The 23,728-nt window shown below is 43.9% G+C and overlaps 1 protein-coding gene across 1 annotated transcript; it reads left to right on the top strand.

The window, feature by feature from the left end:
• Positions 1 to 900: 900 nt before the first annotated feature.
• LOC139168267 (deoxyribodipyrimidine photo-lyase-like) lies at positions 901 to 22,295 on the top strand. The gene is given in 12 exon segments (XM_070753804.1): positions 901 to 1,009; positions 7,402 to 7,716; positions 8,580 to 8,725; positions 9,553 to 9,735; positions 10,691 to 10,849; positions 14,630 to 14,746; positions 14,748 to 14,783; positions 14,786 to 14,831; positions 16,771 to 16,923; positions 18,007 to 18,128; positions 19,182 to 19,341; positions 20,654 to 22,295. Coding segments are annotated over 12 exon segments (1,686 nt in total). The 5' UTR covers positions 901 to 915; the 3' UTR covers positions 20,809 to 22,295.
• Positions 22,296 to 23,728: the final 1,433 nt, after the last annotated feature.

Here is a 23,728-nt window from a genome sequence, read left to right as displayed (position 1 = left end):
CTTCTAAATCTGTTTTAAAAGCAGGTTTCCTGGTTAACCAATTGACAAGACAGGGAGGGGTGTCCAAGGCTGGGATGGGCTTGTCACTCCTCTGCTCTTGAAGTTTGTTTGTTTTTTTAAAAAATCTATTTATTTTATTTATTTATTTATTTGTCTGTCAGTCTGTTTGTCTGTCTGTCTATCTATCTCTGTCTGTCTGTCTCTCTCTCTCTCTCAATTTATTTATTAGAGTTGGAAGGGACCTTGTAGGTCATCTAGTCAAACCCCCTGCTCAACTATCCAGGCATGAGGCTCCTTGAAAGAAAATAGAAACTTTCTCAGTAGACAAGGGGATCCCTTTTTCTGGCAGGAATGTTACAGTGGGAAATGTTACACCGAGAAAAGGGTTGGACTAGATGACCACTATGGTGGATTTCAACCTGTCCATTCCAAGATTCTGGGGGTTTTTTGGCTGTTAAATTGACTCAGGGGATCAAGGCTGGGGTTTCCCCCTTCTTGGTTCATTTTTAGAGTCTCGTTTCCTTCTGATTCCTTCCGTGTTCATGAATAAAAACTCTTTTGATTCGAAAGACGTTTCCTCATTCCAGCACTTGGTGGGGTTTCTGTTTTAGTGGTCATTCCCTCCCTCTCTGAAAAAGTTTGCTTTTCAGTCCCCCATCTCCCAAGTGACAAATGTAGATTTAAAAGAATGAACAAATCTATTAGTGTTATCGGGAAGGTCAGGTCACAAGGCCCATAACTCTCGCGGGGGATGTTGTGGGGGGGGGAGAGTTAGTATGACTATCATGTAGCGGGAAGCCAGCGGAAGAGAACGGGCAGTGCCAGGGGTCATTAGATCATCGACTGGTGTTGTGGGGAAGGTTAGAGATGAGCCTCCTCATTCCGTTGCCCTCCAATGGCGAAGTGCGCAGTGTAATGCGCTACCTGAATGCGAGGGGCAGGAATGCTGCAGCGATAGGAGCCCAAGATGCTTACAGAAGCGCACAAAATCGACAGAGTCAATTTACCTGTACGTACTTTTTGCTTTTACAGTATTTATTTATTTACTGTTCTGTCAGGCTCTGGTAGATTCCTCCCAAAAATTCACAGGTACAAATTTCAGACACACACACGTTTGAAAATTCAAAACAATGTTCTTTATAATGAAAATTCACTTAAACTAAGCCCTCTTTTGGTATAGCCAAGAACCCTCGTCTCCAAACAAGCTGGTAATTTGTACAAGTCCCTTATCAGTTCTGTGATACTTAGCTTGCAGCTGTGAGGCAATTCACAGTCCTTCTTCTTTCCCAAAGTGACACACACTTTGCTCTGGTTTAGTTTTAAAGCGGGGGGAAATCAGCACACAAAGGTCAAAGTCAGCAAAGCAGGCACAAAACACAATGATCAGATAATCCTCCACAATGGCCAAACCCACAGGCTGCTCTTTATAGCAGCCTCACTAATGACCACAGCCCCACCCAACCACAGGTGGCCTCATTTTCTTTGATAATAATCTCTCAGTTGTTGCTGCCTATGCATCGCTCTCCGCATGCGTGGCTCTATCATTCATTAACTCTTGTTCCGAATCCAAGGAGGAGCTAGATAATTGATCTCCTTCTGAGCTGTCTGCCACACTCTCCTCCTCCCTGTCACTCATGTCTTCTTGGTCAGAGGAGCCTTCATCAGCAGATTCCACCGGGAGTAAAACAGGCCTGCAACATGTGGATGTCTCCCCCACATCCACAGTCCTTGGGGCAGGAGCTGGGCCAGAGCTAACCACAACAATTTATTTATTGGATTTGTATGCTGCCCGCCTCCGAGGACTTGGGGCGGATCACAACATATCAGAGAAAACAATATACCATAAATTTCTAAGATCCAATTAATATGATTAACTCTTCTAAAACCCATTCTTAAACCCTACAACATTAAAAAAAAAATCACATTCGAACCACAAACATACATCATATTCATTGGCCAGAGGATAGGGTCTAGTGACCCTAGGTCTGGCGGCATAGATAGGTTTTCAAATTCTTACAGAAGGTGAGGAGGGGGGGCAGTACAAATCTCCGGGGTGGGGGGGAAACTGATTCCAGAAGGCCGGAGCCCCCACAGAGAAGGTGACGCTCTTCTCTTTGTTTATGTTTATACCAATATACATTCTGTCGCACGAATCCCAGCAGCCAATTAGGTCCCACAGAGTTGGCCTTCTCCGGGTCCCGTCAACTAAAGAATGCCATCTGGCGGGACCCAGGGGAAGAGCCTTCTCTGTGGCGGCCCCGGCCCTCTGGAATCAACTCCCCCTGGAGATTCGAATTGCCCCCACTCTTCTTGCCTTTCGCAAGATGTTAAAGACTCATCTTTTCCGCCAAGTATGGGGGGACTAAAATCACCCCCCCCCCATCTTTCTGACTCTAGCATTTGAGAATGGTGTGATTGTGTAGAATTGAATGTTTTTTAGTAATAATGGGTTTTTTAATTACTGTAGTTTTAATATTGGATTTGTATCATATTGTATTTTGTTGCTGTTGTGAGCCGCTCCGAGTCCTTGGAGAGAGGCGGCATACAAATCTAATAAATTATTATTATTATTATTATTATTATTATTATCATCATCATCATCATCATCATCATCATCATCTCCAGGACCGCCTTCTGCCGCATGAATCCCAGCAACCGGTTAGGTCCCACAGAGTGGGCCTTCTCCGGGTCCCGTTGATTATTAAACAATGTCGTTTGGCGGGACCCAGGGGAAGAGCCTTCTCTGTGGCGGCCCCGACCCTCTGGAACCAGCTCACCCCGAGATTAGAACTGCCCCCACCCTCCTTGCCTTTCGTAAACTCCTTAAAACTCACCTCTGTTGTCAGGCAGGGGGGAATTGAGACTTCTCCCCCAGGCTTATACAGTTTATGCATGGTATGTTTGTGTGTATGTTTGCTTTTAATAAGGGGTTTTAGTGTTTTTTTAAATAAATAACAAAAAACAAACAAATATGGAATCAACTCCCACTGGAGATTTGTACTTTTCCCACCCTCCCAGCCTTCGGTAAGGCCTTAAAAATGCACCTCTGCCAACAGGCCACTGAATTTTTAAGGTCTACCCCGGCTCATGATTGAATCTTTAATGCGGTGTTTCCCAACCTTGGCAACTTGAAGATATCTGGACTTCAACTCCCAGAAGCCCCCAGCCAGCATTCACTGGCTGGGGACTTCTGGGAGTTGAAGTACAAATATCTTCAAGTTGCCAAGGTTGGGAAACACTGCTATAATGTTAGGATGAATGTGGACGGATGGTTTTTAAATTAACTGGGGTTTTAGAATATGAATCAAGATAGACTCTTTGCATGTTTTTAGAATTTTAAATGTTACACGCCTTGCATATTTTGTATTGGTTTTGTTGCTGAGTTTCAGGAGAAGGGTGGCACAGAAATCAATCAATCAAATAAATAATCATCAATCAATCAATCATCTCCTTAGACGCTCCTGTGGTGACTCCAAAGATCTGCCATTCCCCCCCCCCACAAAAAACCCCCCAGGCAGATCGTCTGCTTTTAGATGCGAAATCGAAGCCCTGGGATTTCCTGGTGGTCTCCCTTCCGCCCCTGCTTATTTAACCTCCGGGCAGCCCTAGCGCAGCCCATGGAAGAGTCGAACACACACACACCGCTGCAGCGGGCAAAAGCCTTCAGGCGGAGTCCAACCCGCCCCTGGCAGCTGCCCCAAGCCTCTCCCGCCACGTGCTCTCCCACCACGTGCCCAAACAAGTGACGTCAGAGGAGGTTCGAAAAGAAAAACGTCTCAACGTTCCATCCTCTCCGGGAGTTCATTCATAAAAAAAAGAAAGAAAGAAAAGGCGCGAGCGGCAGGGGGCGTGGCGGCCCCGCCCCTTTCCCCGCCCAGGAGTTGTGTAAGCGGGCCCAGCGAGAGAGCGGCTGAAGAGGCAGCGGAGATTTCGCCGGGTGAGTGGCCGGCTTTCCTTCCCGCGTGCCGGGCTCTGCTTTCTCTCGCCTCCCGTCTGTGGGGCGGCGGATGGTCAAAGTCTCCCTGGCCTGCTCTGCAAGGCTGTTGTTGTAGGCATATCTCTTTCTCTTTTCCCCGCTCTGCGCTGGCCAAGGATTGTCTGTTTGCAGGGCTGGAGTGGAGGATGGGTTTTATTGCCGAACTGGAGTGGAAGATGGGCTCTGCTGCAGAGCTGGAATGGAAGATGGGCTCTGTAGTCGGCCTCCTTGGCCTTTTCCTGGGCTCGGTTAAAGGAGAGAGTGTGATGGGACCAGACCCAGGCAGGAAGGGAAGATTTTTTTAAAAAAGCAGGATGGAAAAGAGGATTTATTTATTTATTTGAGGCATCTTTCAAAGCAGGGGCCACTTTAAGAGTTGTGGACTTCAACTCCCAGAATTCTTCAGCTAGCAAAACTGGCTGGAAAATTCTGGGAGTTGAAGTCCACAAGTGTTAAAGTCACCAGGGTTAGAGACCCCTGCTTTAGATAACCTTTCTGGCCTCTTCCAACTCTATCATTCATAGCTGGCTGAGGGATTCTGGGAATCGAAGTCCACAAGTCTTAAAGCTGTCCAAGGTTAGAAACCCCTGTTGTAAATAATCGAGGTTGTGAGGGGTTTTTTCTTCAAACATGGTAACTTTAAAGACTGCCGGACTACAAGTCCCAAGATTCCTCCTCCGCAGCATAGACTAAAATAGCTGTTTGAGGAATCCTGGGAGTTGTAGTCCACCGGTCTTCAAAGTTGCTAAGTTTGCTTTAGGACAAATTCCAGAGCTTGTTTAAGCCTTCTGCTGTTAGTTCTGCAATCTGCAGCTGCGGGTGTAAACATAGCCGGACTTGCCCAATGGGGTGGGCTGCCACACCCATCATCCCCAGCAGCAGCATGATGGTTTCTGGGCAGATCCATCTGGAGAGGCAGCCTGAAGGGAAGGTGGGTTTAAACGGCCTGCTTGCATGGAAATATTCTTTGTAACATCAAAAAAATGTTTTTTTTAAAAAAAAAGAGAGAAAAAGGAAAATTACATCCTACGCAAACAACACCTACACAAACACAACAGCCAGTTTCTAATATAGTTTATGTGATATATGATAAGAAGTGATTTTTAAAATTTTAGATATATTATTATTATTATTATTATTATTTTATTATTATTTTTTTATTAGATTTGTATGCCATCCATCTCCAAGGACTATATATAGAACCTCTAGTAATTACAGGATGAATTGATATTGGATTAATTACTCTAATGTAGAAGTGAAAGTTTGAATTAAGATGGGCATAATATAGAGTTCGATATTGGTTATACTGATGTAATTTTTTAATGTAAGGTGGGAAAAAGATTGTCGTTTTTTTGAGGTTTTTCTTTTTTTAAAAAAGTGATAATATTCTATAAATTCTATAGAATGTTTTTTCTTTCAGCAAAGAATTTTTCATTTTTTTCTCCAATCACAATACAAAGTAAAATACCAACAACATCAAATTGCTTCACAATAGTTCAGTTTTAAGAATTTTTTTTTTAAATGGAAGAAAATAAGCCTCCACTGAATGATTAATAGAAAAAAGAAATTTTTTTTATATGTTTTACTTTAAGCATGGTTTTAGTGTTTGTACTTATGTATTGTTTTTTTATTCTATGTTGGAGAAAAATAAAATTACTATTTGCAACAAAAAAAAACCCCCAACATACCAGCTAGTTAGGGGATATTTGTGGGGAAAGCCCCTGTGAGATGTCTTTATGCAGGTAGTCCTCGACTTACAACGGTTCGCTTAGTGACGGTTCAAAGCAGCTGTGGGCTACGAGCTGGAACGCTAAATTGTGCTCGCTGCCGCGGCTCGTAAGTTCTTGTGGGGCCAGTGTGGTTTTGCTTCCACACCTGTGGAGGTAGCAAAATTGCGCACAGAGCCGCAGGTGTGTCCGTGTTTTGGCATGCGCGGAAGGTAAAAATACCTCACCAAAACATGGACGCACCTTCGCCTCTGTGCGCGATTTTGCTACCTCCACAGGTGCGGGAGCAAAATCGCGCTGGTCCCGCAGGAACCTATGATCTGTCGCGGCGAGCACAATTTGACGTTCCAGCTCATAGCCCACTGCTGGTTCAAAGTTACAACGGCACTGACATAAAGGATCATTTTTCACACTTACAACCATTTGCAACATCCCCGTGTTCGTGTGGTTTAACATTTAGAGGCTTGGCAATTGCCTCACATTTATGACAGTTGGCTGTTCTGTTGGGCTCTCTGGTAGAATCCTCCCAAAAATTCACAGGTACAAATTTCAGACACACGCACGTTTGAAAATTCAAAACAATGTTCTTTATAATGAAAATTCACTTAACCTAAGCCCTCTTTTGGTATAGCCAAGAGCACTCGTCTCCAAACAAACTGGTAATTGGTACAAGTCCCTTATCAGTTCTGAGATACTTAGCTTGCAGCTGTGAGGTAAGTCACAGTCCTTCTTCTTCCACAAAGTGAAACACACTTTGCCCTGGTTTAGTTTCAAAGCGGGGGGAAATCAGCACACAAAAGGTCAAAGTCAGTAAAGCAGTCACGAAACACAACGATCAGATAATCCTCCACAATGGCCAAACCCACAGGCTGCTATTTATAGCAGCCTCACTAATGACCACAGCCCCACCCAATCACAGGTGGCCTCATTTTCTTTGATAATAATCTCTCAGTTGTTGTTGCCTATGCATCGCTCTCCGCATGCGTGGCTGTATCATTAACTCTTGTTCTGAATCCAAGGAGGAGCTAGATAATTGATCTCCTTCTGAGCTGTCTGCCCCACTCTCCTCCTCCCTGTCACTCATGTCTTCTTGGTCAGAGGAGCCTTCATCAGCAGATTCCACCGGGGGCAAAACAGGCCTGCAGCAGGTGGATGTCTCCCCCACATCCACAGTCCTTGGGGCAGGAGCTGGGCCAGAGCTAACCACAACAGTTGACAGTGTCACGTGATTCCCCCTTTTGCAACTGTCCAACAAGCAGAGTCCACGGGGAAGCCCGTTTCACTTAACAACTGCGTGACTAACGTAACGAAGGAAGCGATTCACTCAGCGACTCTGGTGAGAAGAGTCGTAAAAGTGGGGCAAAACTGAACAAAGGTCTCACATAGCAACATACATGTTCCCAACAGTTTCTTTCTCCGCAGTGAGAAATTCAATGATTACACGCTACTTGCAACATACAACACTTACAGGCACCATTTCGAAACGCGGCTGCAGCAACGCTATCTGAAGAAATGCAACATTTACACACGCACTCCTGACAATTCAAATGATGTACAGTATATCTAAAGTTTTGCATTTGTACCATTACTGTAGGCTGAGAAAAAAAAAAGTGGTGCATTCTTTCTGGGCGACCCTCGTATGAGTGTCTCCATTAAAAGTGCCTCCAGCTGCTTATCTTCCACTGGCTTTTCTCACAGGTCTGTGTTTTAGATTTGCTGCCATGTCTCCGAAGAGGAGGAAGCCCGAACCAGTCACGTCGACACCCAACAGCTTGGAAGGAGGCAAAAAAACGGGCCATGATGGCACTGCCAAGAAAAAGTTGAAATCAACGGAAGAACCTCAAACCCAGAGCTTGGCCGAGAGGGTGAAGGAAGCCCGTTTGAATGTAGGGTCGTCGGTCGCGGAGTTCCCGTACAACAAGAAACGGGTCCGATTGATCTCCCGAGCACCTGATCTGAAGGAGGGGGCTCGTGGGATCTTGTACTGGATGTCTCGTGATCAGAGGGTTCAAGGTAAAAGTGGAAATCCCATTTGGAGAAAACTACTTAATGGTGATTGATCCATTTCCTGAATGCAGGACAGGTTGCGGTTGGGTTCATGCAACCAGGGCAACCCTTTGCCTCAATTAAACTCGCTTCGGTGTTTAGTGGGATGATTGAATAGAATAGAATAGAATTCTTTATTGGCCAAGTGTGACTCGAGACATGAGGAATTTGTCTTTGGTGCAGATGCTCTCAGAGTACATAAAAGAAAAGATACCTTCATCAAGAATCATGAGGTAAAAATTTAAAAGAAGAATCATGAGGTAAAACTTAAAAAAAAGAATTGTGAGGTAATTTTTTTAAAAAAATCATGAGGTAAATTTTTTTTTAAAATCGTGAGGTACAACACTTAATGATTGTCATAGGGAACAAATAAGCAATGAAAAAACGATATTAATAAAAATCTTAAGGATACAAGCAACAAGTTACAGTCATACGGTCGTAAGTGGGAGGAAATGGGTGATAAGAATGGTGAGAAAAAACTAGTAGCATTAGTAGTGCAGACTTAGTAAATAGTTTGACAATGGTGAGAGGGAATTTTTTGTTTAGCAAAGTGATGGCGTACGGGAAAAAACTGTTCTTGTGTCCAGTTGTCTTGGTGTTCAGTGCTCTGTAGCGACGTTTTGAGGGTAGGAGTTGAAATAGTTTATGTCCAGGATGTGAGGGGTCAGTCAATATTATCCCAGCCCTCTTTTTGACTTGCGCAGTCTACAGGTCCTCCATGGAAAGCAGGTTGGCAGCCATTGTTTTTTCTGCAGTTCTGATGATCCTCTGTGTTGATCTTGCTGTGTTGCGGAACCGTAAGTGATCTCACCAGCGTGTCCTTCCTGCAGATAACTGGGCCTTCCTTTACGCCCAGCGCCTGGCCTTAAAACAGCGCCTGCCGTTGCTAGTCTGCTTCTGCCTGGTGCCCAAATTCTTGGATGCCACCATCCGCCACTTCGGCTTTATGCTCAAAGGCCTGGAGGAAGTCGCTGAGGTAATGGCAAGGGGTGGGTGGACGGGCACAGGGAGGGGGGGGGGAAACTTACCTGTTCCTCCGCTCTGGGGATTTCAAAGCAAGGGAATGGCCGTAGATACTGTAGTCCTTGTTTTCCGACCGAAATGGAGCACAGAGTTTCTTGTCGCTAAGCAGACAGTCCTTAAGTGCGTTTTCTCCAATTTGAACTATCTTTCTTGCCTCCGTTGTTAAGTGAATCACTGCCATAGTTAAGTTACTAACATGGTTGTTAAGTGGATGTGGCTTCCCTGTTGACTTCCTCCATCCCTCCGTCCCTCTCTTGCTCCCTCTCTTGCTCCCTCCTTTCCTTCTTTCCTTCCTTCCGCCCTCTTCCTCTTTCTTTCCTTCCTTCCTCCCTCCCTCCCTTGCTCTCTCTCTTCCTTCTTTCCCTTCTTCCTTCCTCTCCCTTCCTCTTTCTTTCTTTCCTTCCTTCCTTCCTCCCCCCCCTCCCCCCCTTTTTCTTCCTTCCTTCCTTCCTTCCTTCCTTTCTTTCTTTCTCTCTCCCTCCCTCCCTCCCTCCCTTCCTGCGCAGAGGGTAAAAGAACCCAAATGGCGATGTCCAGGCAGGTGGGCAGAGCCTGACGCTCCCTTCACGACTACCTGTCGACTGACAGACTTGAGCAAATTGGGAGCATGTCGCCCCTGCATGTAGTATGCCGTCGTAACTTTGAATCAACTCAACAGCCGGAAGTCGAGCATCCCCTCTAATGTCTCCCTTGCTCTTGGCTAACCGGAAGCTCCCATCGTTGTGTTGAACGGCCTGTTGTGTGTGTTGATGACAATCTGTTTTTCCCCCCATCCTGCAGGAGTGTCGGCTGCTCGACATCCCTTTCCACTTGCTGGTTGGTTTCGCAAAGGATACCCTGCCTCGCTTTGTGACCCAACACGGCATCGGCGGGGTGGTGACGGATTTCTCCCCGCTCCGCGTTCCCCTGCAGTGGGTTCGAGACATTGAAGAACGGCTGCCCAGTGATGTGCCCCTTGCTCAGGTGCAGAATTATCTCTGAGTAGTCAAAGATACACCTACGCAGAGGAAACGTGGAGGTCTAGTAGATATCCAGCTGATAGCCCAGAGATACGAGTAATAATTCAATAATACAATCCACTTACATGTAGTATATACAGTGTTCCTTCGATTTTCGCGGGTTCGAACTTCACGGAAAGTCTTTACCACAGTTTTCCAAAAATATTAATTAAAAAATACTTTGGGTTTTTTCCCCCTATACCACGGTTTTTCCCACCCGATGACGTCATATGTCATCGCCAAACTTTTGTTTGCCTTTAATAAATTTTTTTTTTAATAAACTTTAATAAATAAATATGGTGAGTAATAATCTAAACGGTTGCTAAGTGAATGGAAAATTGTAATTTAGGGGTTTAAAGTGTTAAGGGAAGGCTTGTGATACTGTTCATAGCCAAAAATAGTGTATTTACTTCCGCATCTCTACTTTGCGGAAATTCGACTTTCGCGGGTGGTCTCGGAACGCATCCCCCGCGAAAAGCGAGGGAACACTGTACAATATTATTTAACAAATATGAGGGTCGCCCAGAATGTAATGCACCACATTTTTTTTCTTCAACAATTATTTATTAAACACAATGAAACTTACACACAAGAAAGAATGATGTTTCTTCTATACTCCTTATTTTTCCATATAATCTCCGTCCCGTTCCATTTCTGCCCTGTGCAAATCACCTCTAATGGCCTGACACCCTCTGTGCACAGCGACTAACCGTACTTCTGTTGACTTCAGATTCTCCATAAACTGCACAAAAATGTTTGTGAATGTTCCCGACAGTTTCTTTCTCCGCAGTGAGAAATAGTATAAGGGCAGACGAGATGGACCAGGAGGTCTTTTTCTGCCGTCAATCTTCTATGTTTCTATGTTTCTAAATACTTCTTGCCTTTTGATGGTCCAAGCTTTTTTCGTTTCCCGTCCTCAGGTGGACGCCCACAATATTGTCCCGTGTTGGGTCGCCTCGGACAAGCAGGAATACGGGGCGAGGACGATTCGGCGGAAGATCCACGACCGCTTGGCTGAGTTCCTGACCGAATTTCCCCCTGTGGTGAAGCACCCGTTCCCCGCTGGGCTTCAGGCCGAGGTGACGGCAGTGGCGGTATTTGGAGGGGTGGAGTCGAGAGGAAGCAGCCTAGAGCAGTGATGCCCAGCCTCTAGCACAGTGTTTCCCAACCTTGAGAACTTGAAGATATTTGGACTTCAACTCCCAGAATTCCCCAGCCAGCGAATGCTGGCTGTGGAATTCTGGGAGTTGAAGTCCAGATATCTTCAAGTTCCCAAGGTTGGGAAACACTGTTCTGGCATACGCAGCTTCAGATCTCTGTCGCGTGCGCGCATGTCCCATGCTCACATGCTCAGCGGGTTTTTTGCTTCCACACATGTGTGGAAGCAAAAATAATAGCTGAAATCTCATGTGATTTTGCTGCATGCTCATGCACCGAAGCAAAATCTTTTTTAAAATTTTGTTTAATTTTTTCCCCTTTATTTTAATAATGAACCACAAAACAAAACAAAAATAAAGAAAAAAAAACATACAAACATACTTACAAACATAAAACAAGCACAAAGTTAATCGACTTAATATATTACCGTACATTTCTGTTTCAACGATTTTTTTCTTTTTCTTAAACGTTAAACGTTTAATTTGATTCTTTTTTCTTTCCTATCCAGCTATATAGTTTCCCCCATAGAGTTTGGTAATCTTTATTTTGTTTATTCTGTAATTCATAGGTGAGTTCGCTTAATTTGGCACAATCTGGCATTTTCCTAATTCTTCGTTTGGTATTTATTTATTTATTTTATTTATTTATTAGATTTGTATGCCGCCCCTCCCCGTAGACTCGGGGCGGCTCACAACATACAATAAAACAATTCACAACAAATCTAATAAATTAAAAAAATTTAAAAACCCCCATTATTAAACCAGACATACACACAGACACACCATACATAAATTGTATAGGCCCGGGGGATGAGGGGGGAATGCCTCAATTCCCCCATGCCTGACGGCAGAGGTGAGTTTTAAGGAGTTTACGGAAGGCAAGGAGGGTGGGGGCAGTTCTAATCTCGGGGGAGCTGGTTCCAGAGAGTCAGGGCCGCCACAGAGAAGGCTCTTCCCCTGGGACCCGCCAGACGACATTGTTTAGTCGACAGGACCCAGAGAAGGCCAACTCTGTGGGACTTAATCAGTCGCTAGGGTTCGTGCCAGTGTTCCCTCTAATTTTTTTTGGGGGGGGGGGGGAAGTATAGTGTCTGAGCGGCAGTCCCTTTGGGACTGGGCGCACAGAAATAATAAATAAATAAATAAACAAACAAATTAAAAACCCACCCTGGTTTTGCCTCAGAGAAATTCAAAATAAAATACTGTACTGTGTGTCTATAACAGTGAGCTCATAATAGGGCAACTCTATCAATATCAAAATGCCACTTAAATAGTTGAGCTAGTTTCAAACTAGATTTTGATTTTCTTTCTCTCTTCCTTACTCCCATTCTTTTTCTTTCTCTTTTCCTTCCTCTCTTTTTTCTATCTGTTTCTCTCTCTTCCTCTCTCTCTCCTTCCCTCTCACTCTTTCCCTCTCGGCTTCTGGGCAGGTTTGGAAAACTCTGAGTTGATGATGATTTTTAAGTGAGCGATTGCTCACTGCTCAGCTTAGAGGGAACTATGGTTCGTGCGGCAGAAGGCGGTCCTGGAGATATTCTGGTCCAATGCCATGAAGGGCTTTATAGGTCATAACCAACACTTTGAATTGTGACCGGAAACTGATTGACAACCAATGCAGACTGCAGAGTGTTGGTGTTACATGGGCATTTTTGGGAAAGCCCATGATTGCTCTCGCAGCCGCCCCGAGTCTTCGGAGAGGGGCGGCATACAAATCTAAGTAATAAATAAATAATAAATAAATTCTATACAGTATTTCCTTTTTTTCCAGGTTTGTGCAAACACCAATCTTGCTGCTGTGAATACATGCGTTGTCAAATAGTAAATTTCCTTTCGGTGTTGTCCTCTAATTATTCCCATTTCCAATTCATAATTTAGAATTTCTTTCAACCAATTCAACCAATCTTGTTGCACAGAAGCAAAATCTTGTTGAGACGTGCGCGCACATGCCAGAGACCCAAAGCTCAGATTTTACTACTGGTGTAGCGTCCTCATCCATACCTGTAGGAACCTGTTACTGGTGGTTCTGCAAGATTTGTAGTTTCGGGCCTAGTTCGTAAACACTGGGGACGCTGACGGCGCAACTTCAAACATTCGTTATGGGAACGCTCATTATTAGTTGAGAAGATTCCTGCGCATAGAATTTAGCAGTAAATGGGTTTAATTGAATCTTCTCGTGTGCACCTGGACTTTAGCCCCTGTATAGAAGCATTAGAGATACAGTGGTACCTCTGCTTAAGAACAGCTCTACTTACAAACTTTTCTAAGAACAATTTTCTACTTAAGAAGCCGAGCCCGAACAAGTTTCCCCAAAATGCCTGGTCAGTTTCCTGCCATTCCTCTTTTAATCCCGGCCATCTCGGGCTTTTCTGGCTGCCAGAGGAGCCTTTTGGTGGCACTTAAAGAGGCTTTGGCAGTCCAGAGAGAACGAAGCATTTCCCTTTCTCTGGGTGCTTGGACAGTGTTGTGGTTAGCTCTGGCCCAGCTCCTGCCCCAAGGACTGTGGATGTGGGGGAGACATCCACATGCTGCAGGCCTGTTTTGCCCCGGTGGAATCTGCTGATGAAGGCTCCTCTGACCAAGAAGACATGAGTGACAGGGAAGAGGAGAGTGTGGCAGACAGCTCAGAAGGAGATCAATTATCTAGCTCCTCCTTGGATTCAGAACAAGAGTTAATGATACAGCCACGCATGCGGAGAGCGATGCATAGGCCAGCAACAACTGAGAGATTATTATCAAAGAAAATTAGGCCACCTGTGGTTGGGTGGGGCTGTGGTCATTAGTGAGGCTGCTATAAATAGGAACCTGTGGGTTTGGCCATTGTGTTTCGTGACTGCTTTACTGACTTCGACCTTTGTGTGCTGATTTTTCCCCCGCTTTGAAACTAAACCAAAGCAAAGTGTGTTTCACTTTGTGAAAGAAGAAGGACTGTGAATTGCCTCACAGCTGCAAGCTAAGTATCACAGAACTGATAAGGGACTTGTACAAATTACCAGTTTGTTTGGAGACACGAGGGCTCTTGGCTATACCAAAAGAGGGCTTAGGTTAAGTGACTTTTCATTATAAAGAACATTGTTTTGAATTTTCAAACGTGTGTGTGTCTGAAATTTGTACCTGTGAATTCTCGGGAGGAGTCTACCAGAGAGCCCGACAGAACAGACAGGGAATAAACCTCTGCCACAGCCCAGAGAAAAGAAATGCTCCTTTCGCTCTGGGCAGCTGAGGAGTCACCACAGCGAAGGAAAGGTGCCGGCTACAAAGCGAGTGTGCGAGAGGAGAGGGGAGCCTTTCAGCATGGGGAGGAAGGGGAAGCAGGGAGCAGCAGCAGCAGCCAGTGTATGGGAGGCAGCCTCTATTTTTTTTTAAGTCTTAAAGTTTTTGAAGTTTTTTGATTCCCCTCACTTCACCTTCTTCCTTCAGCAGTGACTGTCCTCCTCCTCCTCCTCTTCTTCCTCCTCCTCCTCCCACCCAAATTCCGAGCTTTTATTCCTTCCCTAAGGGGTTTGCACACATTATTTGCTTTTACGTTGATTCTTATGGGAAAAATTGCTTCTTCTTCTTAACAACATTTCTATTTAAGAACCCTGATCACGAAATGAATTAAGTTCTTAAGTAGAGGTACCACTGTACTGGGATTTGCTCCACCTCGATGTTCTTTCTCCTTCTCGCCAACCGGCGTCTCTGCTCCGCTTGAAATCCCCGCAGCCGGTCAATTGGGAGGCCTGCTACTCCAGCTTGCAAGTGGATCGCTCCGTGAAAGAGGTGGAGTGGGCCACGCCGGGATCCTCCTCGGGCTTGGAAGTGCTGGAAGACTTTGTGAAGGGACAGGCTGAAGGGCTTCGGCTCGGACCGGAATGACCCCCCAACCGCCCGGCCCTGAGCAACCTCTCGCCCTGGTTCCACTTTGGTGAGTAGAGGTAGCTCTAAACTTGCAACCGTTTGTTTAGTGGTCATTGTCTGGGAAATGGGACTCACGACCTTTTTCAAGTTACAACCTTTGTAACATCATCAGAATCGGGTGATCAAAATTCAGACACTTAGCAACTGACTCATGTTGATGACCACAGGTCACTGACCAGTGATCTGCGGACGACTGGTAGTCTGTGAGAAAACGTTGGGGGACCCCTGCTATAGAGCACTGCACACTGAGACAACTTGGCACAAGAACAGTTTTCACACCGAATACCATTACTCTACTAAAGAAATAATCCCCTCAATACTGTCAAACTATTCACTAAGGCTGCACTATTATTACCATTAGTTTTTTTCTCATCATTCAACTGTATGACTGTAACTTCAGATTTTAATTAATATTTATTATTTATTTATTAAATTTGTATGCCGCCCCTCTCCATAGATTCGGGGCGGCTCACAACAGTAATAGAAAAAACCCCCAATGTACAATACAAATCTAACAATTAAAACTAAAAAACCATAATTTAAGAAACACACAACATACCCTACATAAACAATATAGGCCTGGGGAAGTTATCTCAGTTCCCCCATGCCTGACGGCAGAGGTGTGTTTTAAGGAGTTTACGAAAGGCCAGGAGGGTGGGGGCAGTTCTAATCTCAGGGGGGCAGCTGGTTCCAGAGGGTCGGGGCTGCCACAGAGAAGGCTCTTCCCCTGGAACCCGCCAAATGACATTGTTTAGTCGACGGGACCTGGAGAAGGCCAATATTGTTTCCTCATTGCTTATTTGACCCCCTTGACAATCATTGCGTTGTACCTCATGGTTCTTGACAAATGTATCTTTTCTTTTAGTATATTGAGAGCTTATGAGGCATAAAAATCGAATAAATACATAAAAAACGAATAAATACATATCGAGAGCTTATGCACCAATGACAAATTACTTGTGTGTCAAATGGAATTTGAATTCCATTCTATTTCTATATTCTATTCTATTTCTATTTTCTATTTTCTATTCTATTTTCTATTCTATTCTATGGCTGCATTACTATTCCTATTCATCTTCTCATCCTTCCTATCATCTTCCTCCTCCCATTTATGGCTGTATGACTGTGCCCTGTTGCTTCTATCCTTACGATTTATAGTTTCCTGGTTACTTATTTATGCACTTATGACAATCATTAAGTGTTGCACCTCCTGATTCTTGACAAATGTATCTTTTCTTTTATGTACGAGTCTTTGGAGAAGGGCGGCAGACAAATCTAATTAATAATAATAATAATAATAATAATAATAATAATGATGATGATGATGATGATGTACACAAATTTCTTGTGTGTCCAATCACACTTGGCCAATAAAATTCTATTCTGTTCTCTTCTGTTCTATTCTATATTTTCTTTTATGTACACTGAGAGCATCTGCACCAAAGACCAATTTCTTGTGTGTCCAATCACTCTCGGCCAATAAAGATTTCTGTTCTGTTCTATTCTATTCTATTCTATTCCCAATCCCAATTCTAATTCTCTTCCCCAATCTGATGTTTTACTTGATATGATTGCAACTCCCAGAATCCACCAGCCAACAAGCTAGTTTGCTAAAATGGGTTTGGACAGCATGGTTTGGCATTTATTTATTTATTTATTCATTCATTCATTCATTCATTCATTCATTCATTCATTCATTCATTCATTCATTCATTCATTCATTAGATTTGTATGCCGCCCCTCTCTGCAGACTCGGGTCGGCATCTTGTGGGAATGTGGTAGTCCTCAACAATTCACTTCATTTGAAATTTCAATGACCCCATTAATGGTCAGGACTTAGAACTGATTCCTCGCATGGTACGAATTTAATAATAAATATATAAGAGCCCGGAGGCTGGTAGCCCTTAGTGAGTAAGATGGATGACCTCTAGTTTCATCCTTCGCAGGTCAGCTGTCTGTGCAACGAGCCATTTTGGAGGTGCGCAAATATCGCACCAAGTACAAAGAGTCCGTGGAAGGTTTCGTCGAGGAGGCCGTGGTGCGTCGGGAACTGGCGGATAACTTCTGTTTCTACAACCCCAACTACGACAAGGTTGAAGGTAATGGCACCCTCCATCTGTCAGGGTTCCAAATTGCATCCAAAATTAAATCGGAGTATGAGGCGTAGCATTCTATATGCTGACTATTTACTTTATTATGGGTTTTAATCTGGGTTTTACTATGTATGATATTTGAAAATAACCACTTTGGCCTAAATGTAATAAAATTTAATAGATAATGTGAAAGCAAATAGATGAGATGTAATAGCAAATAGTATTGTAAGTTTGCATAATGATATTGAAAAAGTTTACATGAAAGTTTTCCAGGTGATAAAAGTAAAGGAGGCAGCATATTGTTGGATGATAAATACCAAATATAAATTTAAATTCACTGTATTGTATTGAAGATTGAAGGTATATAATATTGCACTGTTTAAAAGTGGAGAAAAAATAAAAAACTTTTACCCAGAAAAAAAATATATCTGGGTTTTATTGTTAGATTGTATATTTGACTTCTTTTAAATTGTTTTTTTGCATTTTATATTGTTGTAAACCACCCTGAGTCCTTCAGGATTGGGCGGCATAAAAGTTGAATTAAATAGATAAATAAGTAAATTAATTCCTCAAAATTCCAATTTATTAACAGAACCATGTTGGCAAATCTGTGAGAAACCCGAATCTAAAACTACGAGGGTTTCTCTACCCAGTTTAAAGTTCATTCCCTTGTTCCCACACCCCCAAGTTCATCACATTGACCAGTTGTATTCTGCCAATGTGTCCATTACTCCCATCAGATTCCGGGCAAGTGTTGAACAAAGGATGACCTTGAGAATCTAGAAGGAATTTTTTACGGCTCCACCTCTTCATCCCTCATGCAGCAGCCCCTCCCAAATTCCCACAGCACGAATACAGTGGCAGGCCAAAGTCTCCAACTCAAACGATGGCTTCGGCCTGGCACCATTTTCTGAGCTCATACGAGACGTGTAGGCCCAATGACCTTACCAAAGCGTAAACAGTTTGGGCGAAGGCCTCCGTAATGTCCATAATCCTGTGCTCAGGCGGGGGTTCCTGCTGACCGCCGCTACAGTGCGGTTGCGCGCGTCGGAGTGGGAATACGCCACATGCGTATGTATTCTTCCACAGGTGCTTATGACTGGGCCAAGACCACCCTGAAGCTCCACTCCAAGGACAAGAGGCCTCACCTGTACACACTGGAGCAACTAGAAGAAGGGAAGACACACGACCCCCTGTGGAACGCGGCTCAGGTAGGCCGACATCAAGAGGAACCATGGTTAGGAGATCCTGGTTAGTGGCATTTGAGTAGGGTTTTGTGGCCTTCTTTTTTGGGGGGTGGGTGGGTGGGTGGGTATAAATATATATATATATATATATATTTATTTATTTATTTATTTTGTCCAATACACAATGAGGGTTTTAGTGGGTGTATATATATATATATATATATATATATGTATGTATGTAGATTGTTCTGAGTTCGGGTTTTGCCCTGTGTAATATTTTACATGTCTATGCGACGTTTCGGTGAAATCACATTCACCATCATAAGGCTGAAGTTGTAAGCTTCGTGCTGCTGTAAATATAGTTTGTTTGCAACTGCCATTTGTTCCTTATAAATAGTGGTAGGGGTGGAGATTTGGTTTGAATGTAGCAAGTAGATTGGGTGGCTATGTTTTAATGATTTGATTGGTTGGTGGAATCACATTTAGTTGAAGGATTGACATGGTGATGATTATGATATGTTTTTTTGTTTAGGGCTGGTTTCCAAATCTCTGGTAGGCGGGACGTGTCATCGTTTGTTCACGCTGAGGGGGTGTTTTTCTATCTCTATGGCTCCCATGATAATTCTTTTGTATACGTGTTCTGTTTTGGAAAGTAATTTAGTTTTTTCGAAGTTACTTTCCAAAACATAACACGTATATAAAAGAATAATCATGGAAGCCATAGAGATAGAAAAACACCCCCTCTGTATAAATAAACGTGATGACACGTCCCGGCACATCACTTCCACTGCTTCGCTGACTGGATAATCTGAATGGTTGCTAAGGGGATGGGAAATTACAATTCAGGGGTTTAAAGTGTTAAGGGGAGGATTGAGATACTGTTCATAGCCAAAAATAGTGCATTTATTTCTGCATCTCTACTTCGCGGAAATTCGACTTTCGCGGGTGGTCTCGGAACGTATCCTCCGCGAAAATTGAGGGAACACTGTACATGCTTAAATTTTGTCAAAGCGTTGCGTGTGGACCCATTTCTTGGGGGTTTCATCACTTGGATAGAACACTTTCCTCCATCTCCAGCTCCAGATGGTTCATGAAGGGAAGATGCATGGCTTCCTGAGGATGTACTGGGCCAAGAAGATCTTGGAATGGACCAGATCACCCGAGGAGGCCCTGCAGTTTAGTATCTACCTGAATGACCGCTACGAATTGGATGGCCGAGACCCCAACGGTTATGTCGGTGAGTAACGGAGAGGCTGAGAGGTCACTCAAGGAATTTATTTTTATTTTATTTTACTATTAGAGTGGAAAGGCGTTAGCAATCCACACTGGGCTTATACCCAATGATAGAAATGCTGTATTTGAAACAGAGGATATGGGGGCAGTGGTGGCTGTTCAGGCAATAACACAGACCGCTATTTTAAAGATATAAATATTATTTACAATGTATACAATATTATTAATATTGCACACTAACCATAATACAGTCCATAATACACACATTTCCATATCATTTAGCATGTAGGTTGGCAAAGTTGGCTCTTCTGTGACCTGTGGACTTCAACTCCCAGAATTCCTGTGCTAGCATGATTGGCTCAGGAATTCTGGGAGTTGAAGTCCACAAGCCATAGAAGAGCCAACTTTGCCTACCCCTGATTTAGCACATAGCAATATTAGCACACAGCAAGTACATTAGACCAATTAGCACGCAGCAATATAATATATTCTCTTATTCGCACACAGCAGGTACATATACTATTTCGCACACAGCAATATAGTGTATTTTCTTATTAGCACACAGCAAATACATTATGTTCTCTTATTCGCACACAGCAGGTACACATTATTATTATTTATTATTTATTAAATTTATATGCCGCCCCTCTCCGAGGACACAGCAATATAATATATTCTCTTATTCGTACACAGCAGGTACATATACTATTTTGCACACAGCAAATTGAATTGACAATGTCGTCTGCCGGGGCCTAGGGGAAGAGCCTTCTCTGTGGCGGCCCCGGCGCTCTGGAATCAACTCCCCCCAGAGATTCGAACTACCCTCCTCATCTTCCGCAGGACCTATCTATGTCGCCAGGCATGGGGCAAATAATGTATCTCCTTCTCTGACCATTGAGAGTTATGTGTGGTTATGACTATACAGTATTGTTTTTTAAGATAGTGGGTTTTTAGTTATGGTTTTGACCATTAGATTTGTATTGTATTGTTTTATTGCTGCTGTGAGCTGCCCTGAGTCTTCGGAGAGGGGTAGCATACAAGTCTAATATATTATTATTATTATTATTATTATTATTATTATTATTATTATTATTTGATGGAAAGGACCCATGACTCAGCCTCTCTGCCCTCCATTAAACAGGATGGTGGTTGTTACGATTATATTACGTTGTTATAGATTGTGTATGTCAATAGAGTGTGTCACTTCGACACATATCTTTCTGGATTAGAGTAAATTAGATTATAGATTAAATTGGATTAGATTAAATACTGTCTTTGGCCAAGCCTCTCTCTCTCTCTCTCTCTCTCTCTTCTAGGCTGCATGTGGTCCATCTGTGGGATCCACGACCAAGGATGGGCCGAGCGGGCGGTCTTTGGCAAGATCCGCTACATGAATTACGCCGGTTGCAAGAGGAAATTCGATGTCGCCCAGTTTGAGAGGAAATACAGTCCTCAACGCTTCTCTTCGTAGCCTCAGCGGGAGGCCCCTCGTCCGTCAACACTGGGAGACACGGGCTTCTCCCCCCCCTTTCTAAAGGACAATAATAATAATAATAATAATAATAATAATAATAATAATAATAATACTAATAAAAGATACTCACTGTTTGCAGAACAAAAGGAAGCTTGAGCTACTAATTGAGACGCCAGGATAGAAACCAGGAGAGCGTGAGTTCTAGTTCCCCTTAGACATGAATCCCTCCACACCGCCTGCTTGCTTGGGCTGCCATAGAAACAGGGGGTGGGGGAAGGTTGTATATTTGGGAGTTGGGAAGCTGCGCCGGAGAAGCCTCTTCTCGTGTTCGATTAGGGACCTATGGAGGAAAGTTCTTCTCATATACTACCACGTTACATGGACACGTTTCCAGCCTGCTCAAGGTCAACGGCTTCGACGGATCAGATGTGGAAGCCCAATCGGCCAGCGCACCCATCTGACACCTTGAGACCATGGGCGGATTCCTATTACCGCCGCTACCATGGCGCTGCATGCCCAGCTTCAGTTATATTGCATGCATGTGCGCATGTCCCAGCATGTTTTTGCATCTGTGAATGCACAGGGAAGCAAAATCTCGTGAGGCAATGCATGCGCGTGCAAGATTTTGGAAATTTTCTGCTTCTCTGCCGAAATCTCTTGCGTGCGTGTCCCCTTGTGAGATTTTACTTCCTGCACATGCACGGAAGCAAAAACATGCTGGGGCATGCACAAACGCAACTGAAGCTGCATGCGCTGCACAGCTATCGCTACCATTGTGACGTCCTTTAGCATACCGGTAGCAACCCGCTACTGCTTGGGACACAGATTGGATGATTTACCCAGGGGGTTATTGTTGTGGTTGGCTCTGGGCCAGCTCCTGCAACGGGGAATTTGGATGTTGGCTTAGGAGAATCCTCAGGTTCCCAGAGACTTGTCGCCAGGCAGCTTCGGACAGTGAAGAGTCATTGCCTAGGTCAGACGCTGGGGGAGAAGAAGAATCAGATAGAGAGATGGATGCAGCCAGCCCATTAGTGAATGACCCCATTAGTGGGTCATCAGACTTGGAGGAGGAGGATCGGTGGATAGATGCCAGAATGGGCATGCTCATGGCTAGAAGGGACCAACTGCGCAGGTATCATAGGAGATAACGGAGAACACCTGTGGCTGAGGCAATTAGGCTAATGGGGGTTGCTGATAAATTACCAGTGTTGCAGAGAGCACATGTGGGAGTTTATCTGTTTGGAGAAGGATACATCGTGTTTGCTTTGTTCCTGGACTTTCACAGACTTTTTTGGGATATTTCACAGCTAAATAAATCTTGTGGACTCACTCGAAGAGGTTTGGCTGTGACGCTCTCACAACTGCTCTTATCTGCTCTGTTTGTTTTTGTCTCTCACAGCTTTCAAGGACTGTTATCTGTGTGAGCTAATTTGCTCAGTTTAAAGTGCTTTATTTTGGATAAACTGCTTTTGTTTACTTTACAACAGCGTGTGTGTTTGAATTTACCTTCCTGACTTAATTGGGGCTCGTAACGTGAAGCCCGGCATAACAGTTATGAGTGGAGAGTTGGGGACTTTTTTGGATATACACTCAGATCTTGCTTTCCTTTTGTTGCTATCAGTTTTCTAGTAAAAGTACTCATCTCTGTCAACAAGGAGTTGGGGTCTTTCTTTCCTGGACTTTGAATGGAAGGGCGCCCGACACCCAGATGGGTGACGACCAATCACTAGGAGAGAGTGAATTCTAGATTTTTGGCCAATCACAGGGTGGCGGGTGAGTTCTAGATTTTGTTAAATTAGTAACACGGTTGTTATGTGAATCTGGCTTCCTCTCTTGACTTTGCTCGTCGGGTCGCAAAATGGGATTGTGTGACCCTGGGACACTGTGACGGTCATAAATACAAACCAGTTAGGAAGCCTCTGAATTTTGATCCCGTGACCATGGGAGATGCAGCAACGGTCATCCATGGGAAAAACAGTCGATTGGACAACGGTTGTAAGTCGAGGACTATCATTTTGGGAGGGATTGGTACAGCTATCATCCCATCAAGCCTTTCCTGCAAATTTATTGTATTGTTTTAATAAAGTACTAGCTGTACCGGGTGACATGTTGCGGTAGCTCAGTCTGGTTAAGTGGAAAAGAAAAATAAGAAAGCGCTCATTTTAATTTTTGAACGCCCTGCTCAATTTATTCAGAATAATAGTTGGAAGGGACCTTGGATATGTTCTAGTCCCAACCCCCTGCTCAATTATATTATAGTTTAAGGGGCTTAACCTTAGAGAGCAGGGTGACATTTATACATCTCTCTCCTTCCCTGTCCATCCCTAGTTTAAGACACTGGCCCGACCCATCTTCCAAAATATGATAAGATTGGCCTACCATGCAGGGTTCTTGGGTCAATCCAAGCTGACATTTGTACATCTCTCTCTCGCTCCCTGTCCTCCCCCTGGTTTAAGAGACTGGCCAAAATATGATAAGACCGACCTACCTCGCAGGGTTTGCAGCCAAATCTGGTTCCTTTATTTTCTGAGAATACTTTCCTGTGGCATTGATCAACATGGCAGTTGATCAGCAGCCAATCAAAACGTACCTGCTATGTTCGTCACCAGTCTCTATGCAAAGCAACTACCTTTTCACCAGCCAATCAAAATGCACCTATGTTTTTCACCAGGGAATTCTACATTTTTGGACAGTTTTTACCTGTCACAGGTGTGATATCTATATAATATAGGTATATCATAAGGGCTGTATTTGAATGGAACGCTGTGTCAAAATTTCAAAGCAATCGGTGAAGTACTTTTCAAGATTAGCTCCGCCTAACAAAGATACATTTACATTTTTATTAATATAGATTTTAGTTGTGAAATGCTCCACTGACCGTAAACACACCAGAGACGTAGGCTGCTTATTATTGTTG

Source organism: Erythrolamprus reginae, chromosome 5 (genome assembly GCF_031021105.1).
Source record: "Erythrolamprus reginae isolate rEryReg1 chromosome 5, rEryReg1.hap1, whole genome shotgun sequence".
NCBI lineage: Eukaryota > Metazoa > Chordata > Lepidosauria > Squamata > Dipsadidae > Erythrolamprus > Erythrolamprus reginae.
This window is presented reverse-complemented; position numbering and strand designations above follow the sequence as displayed.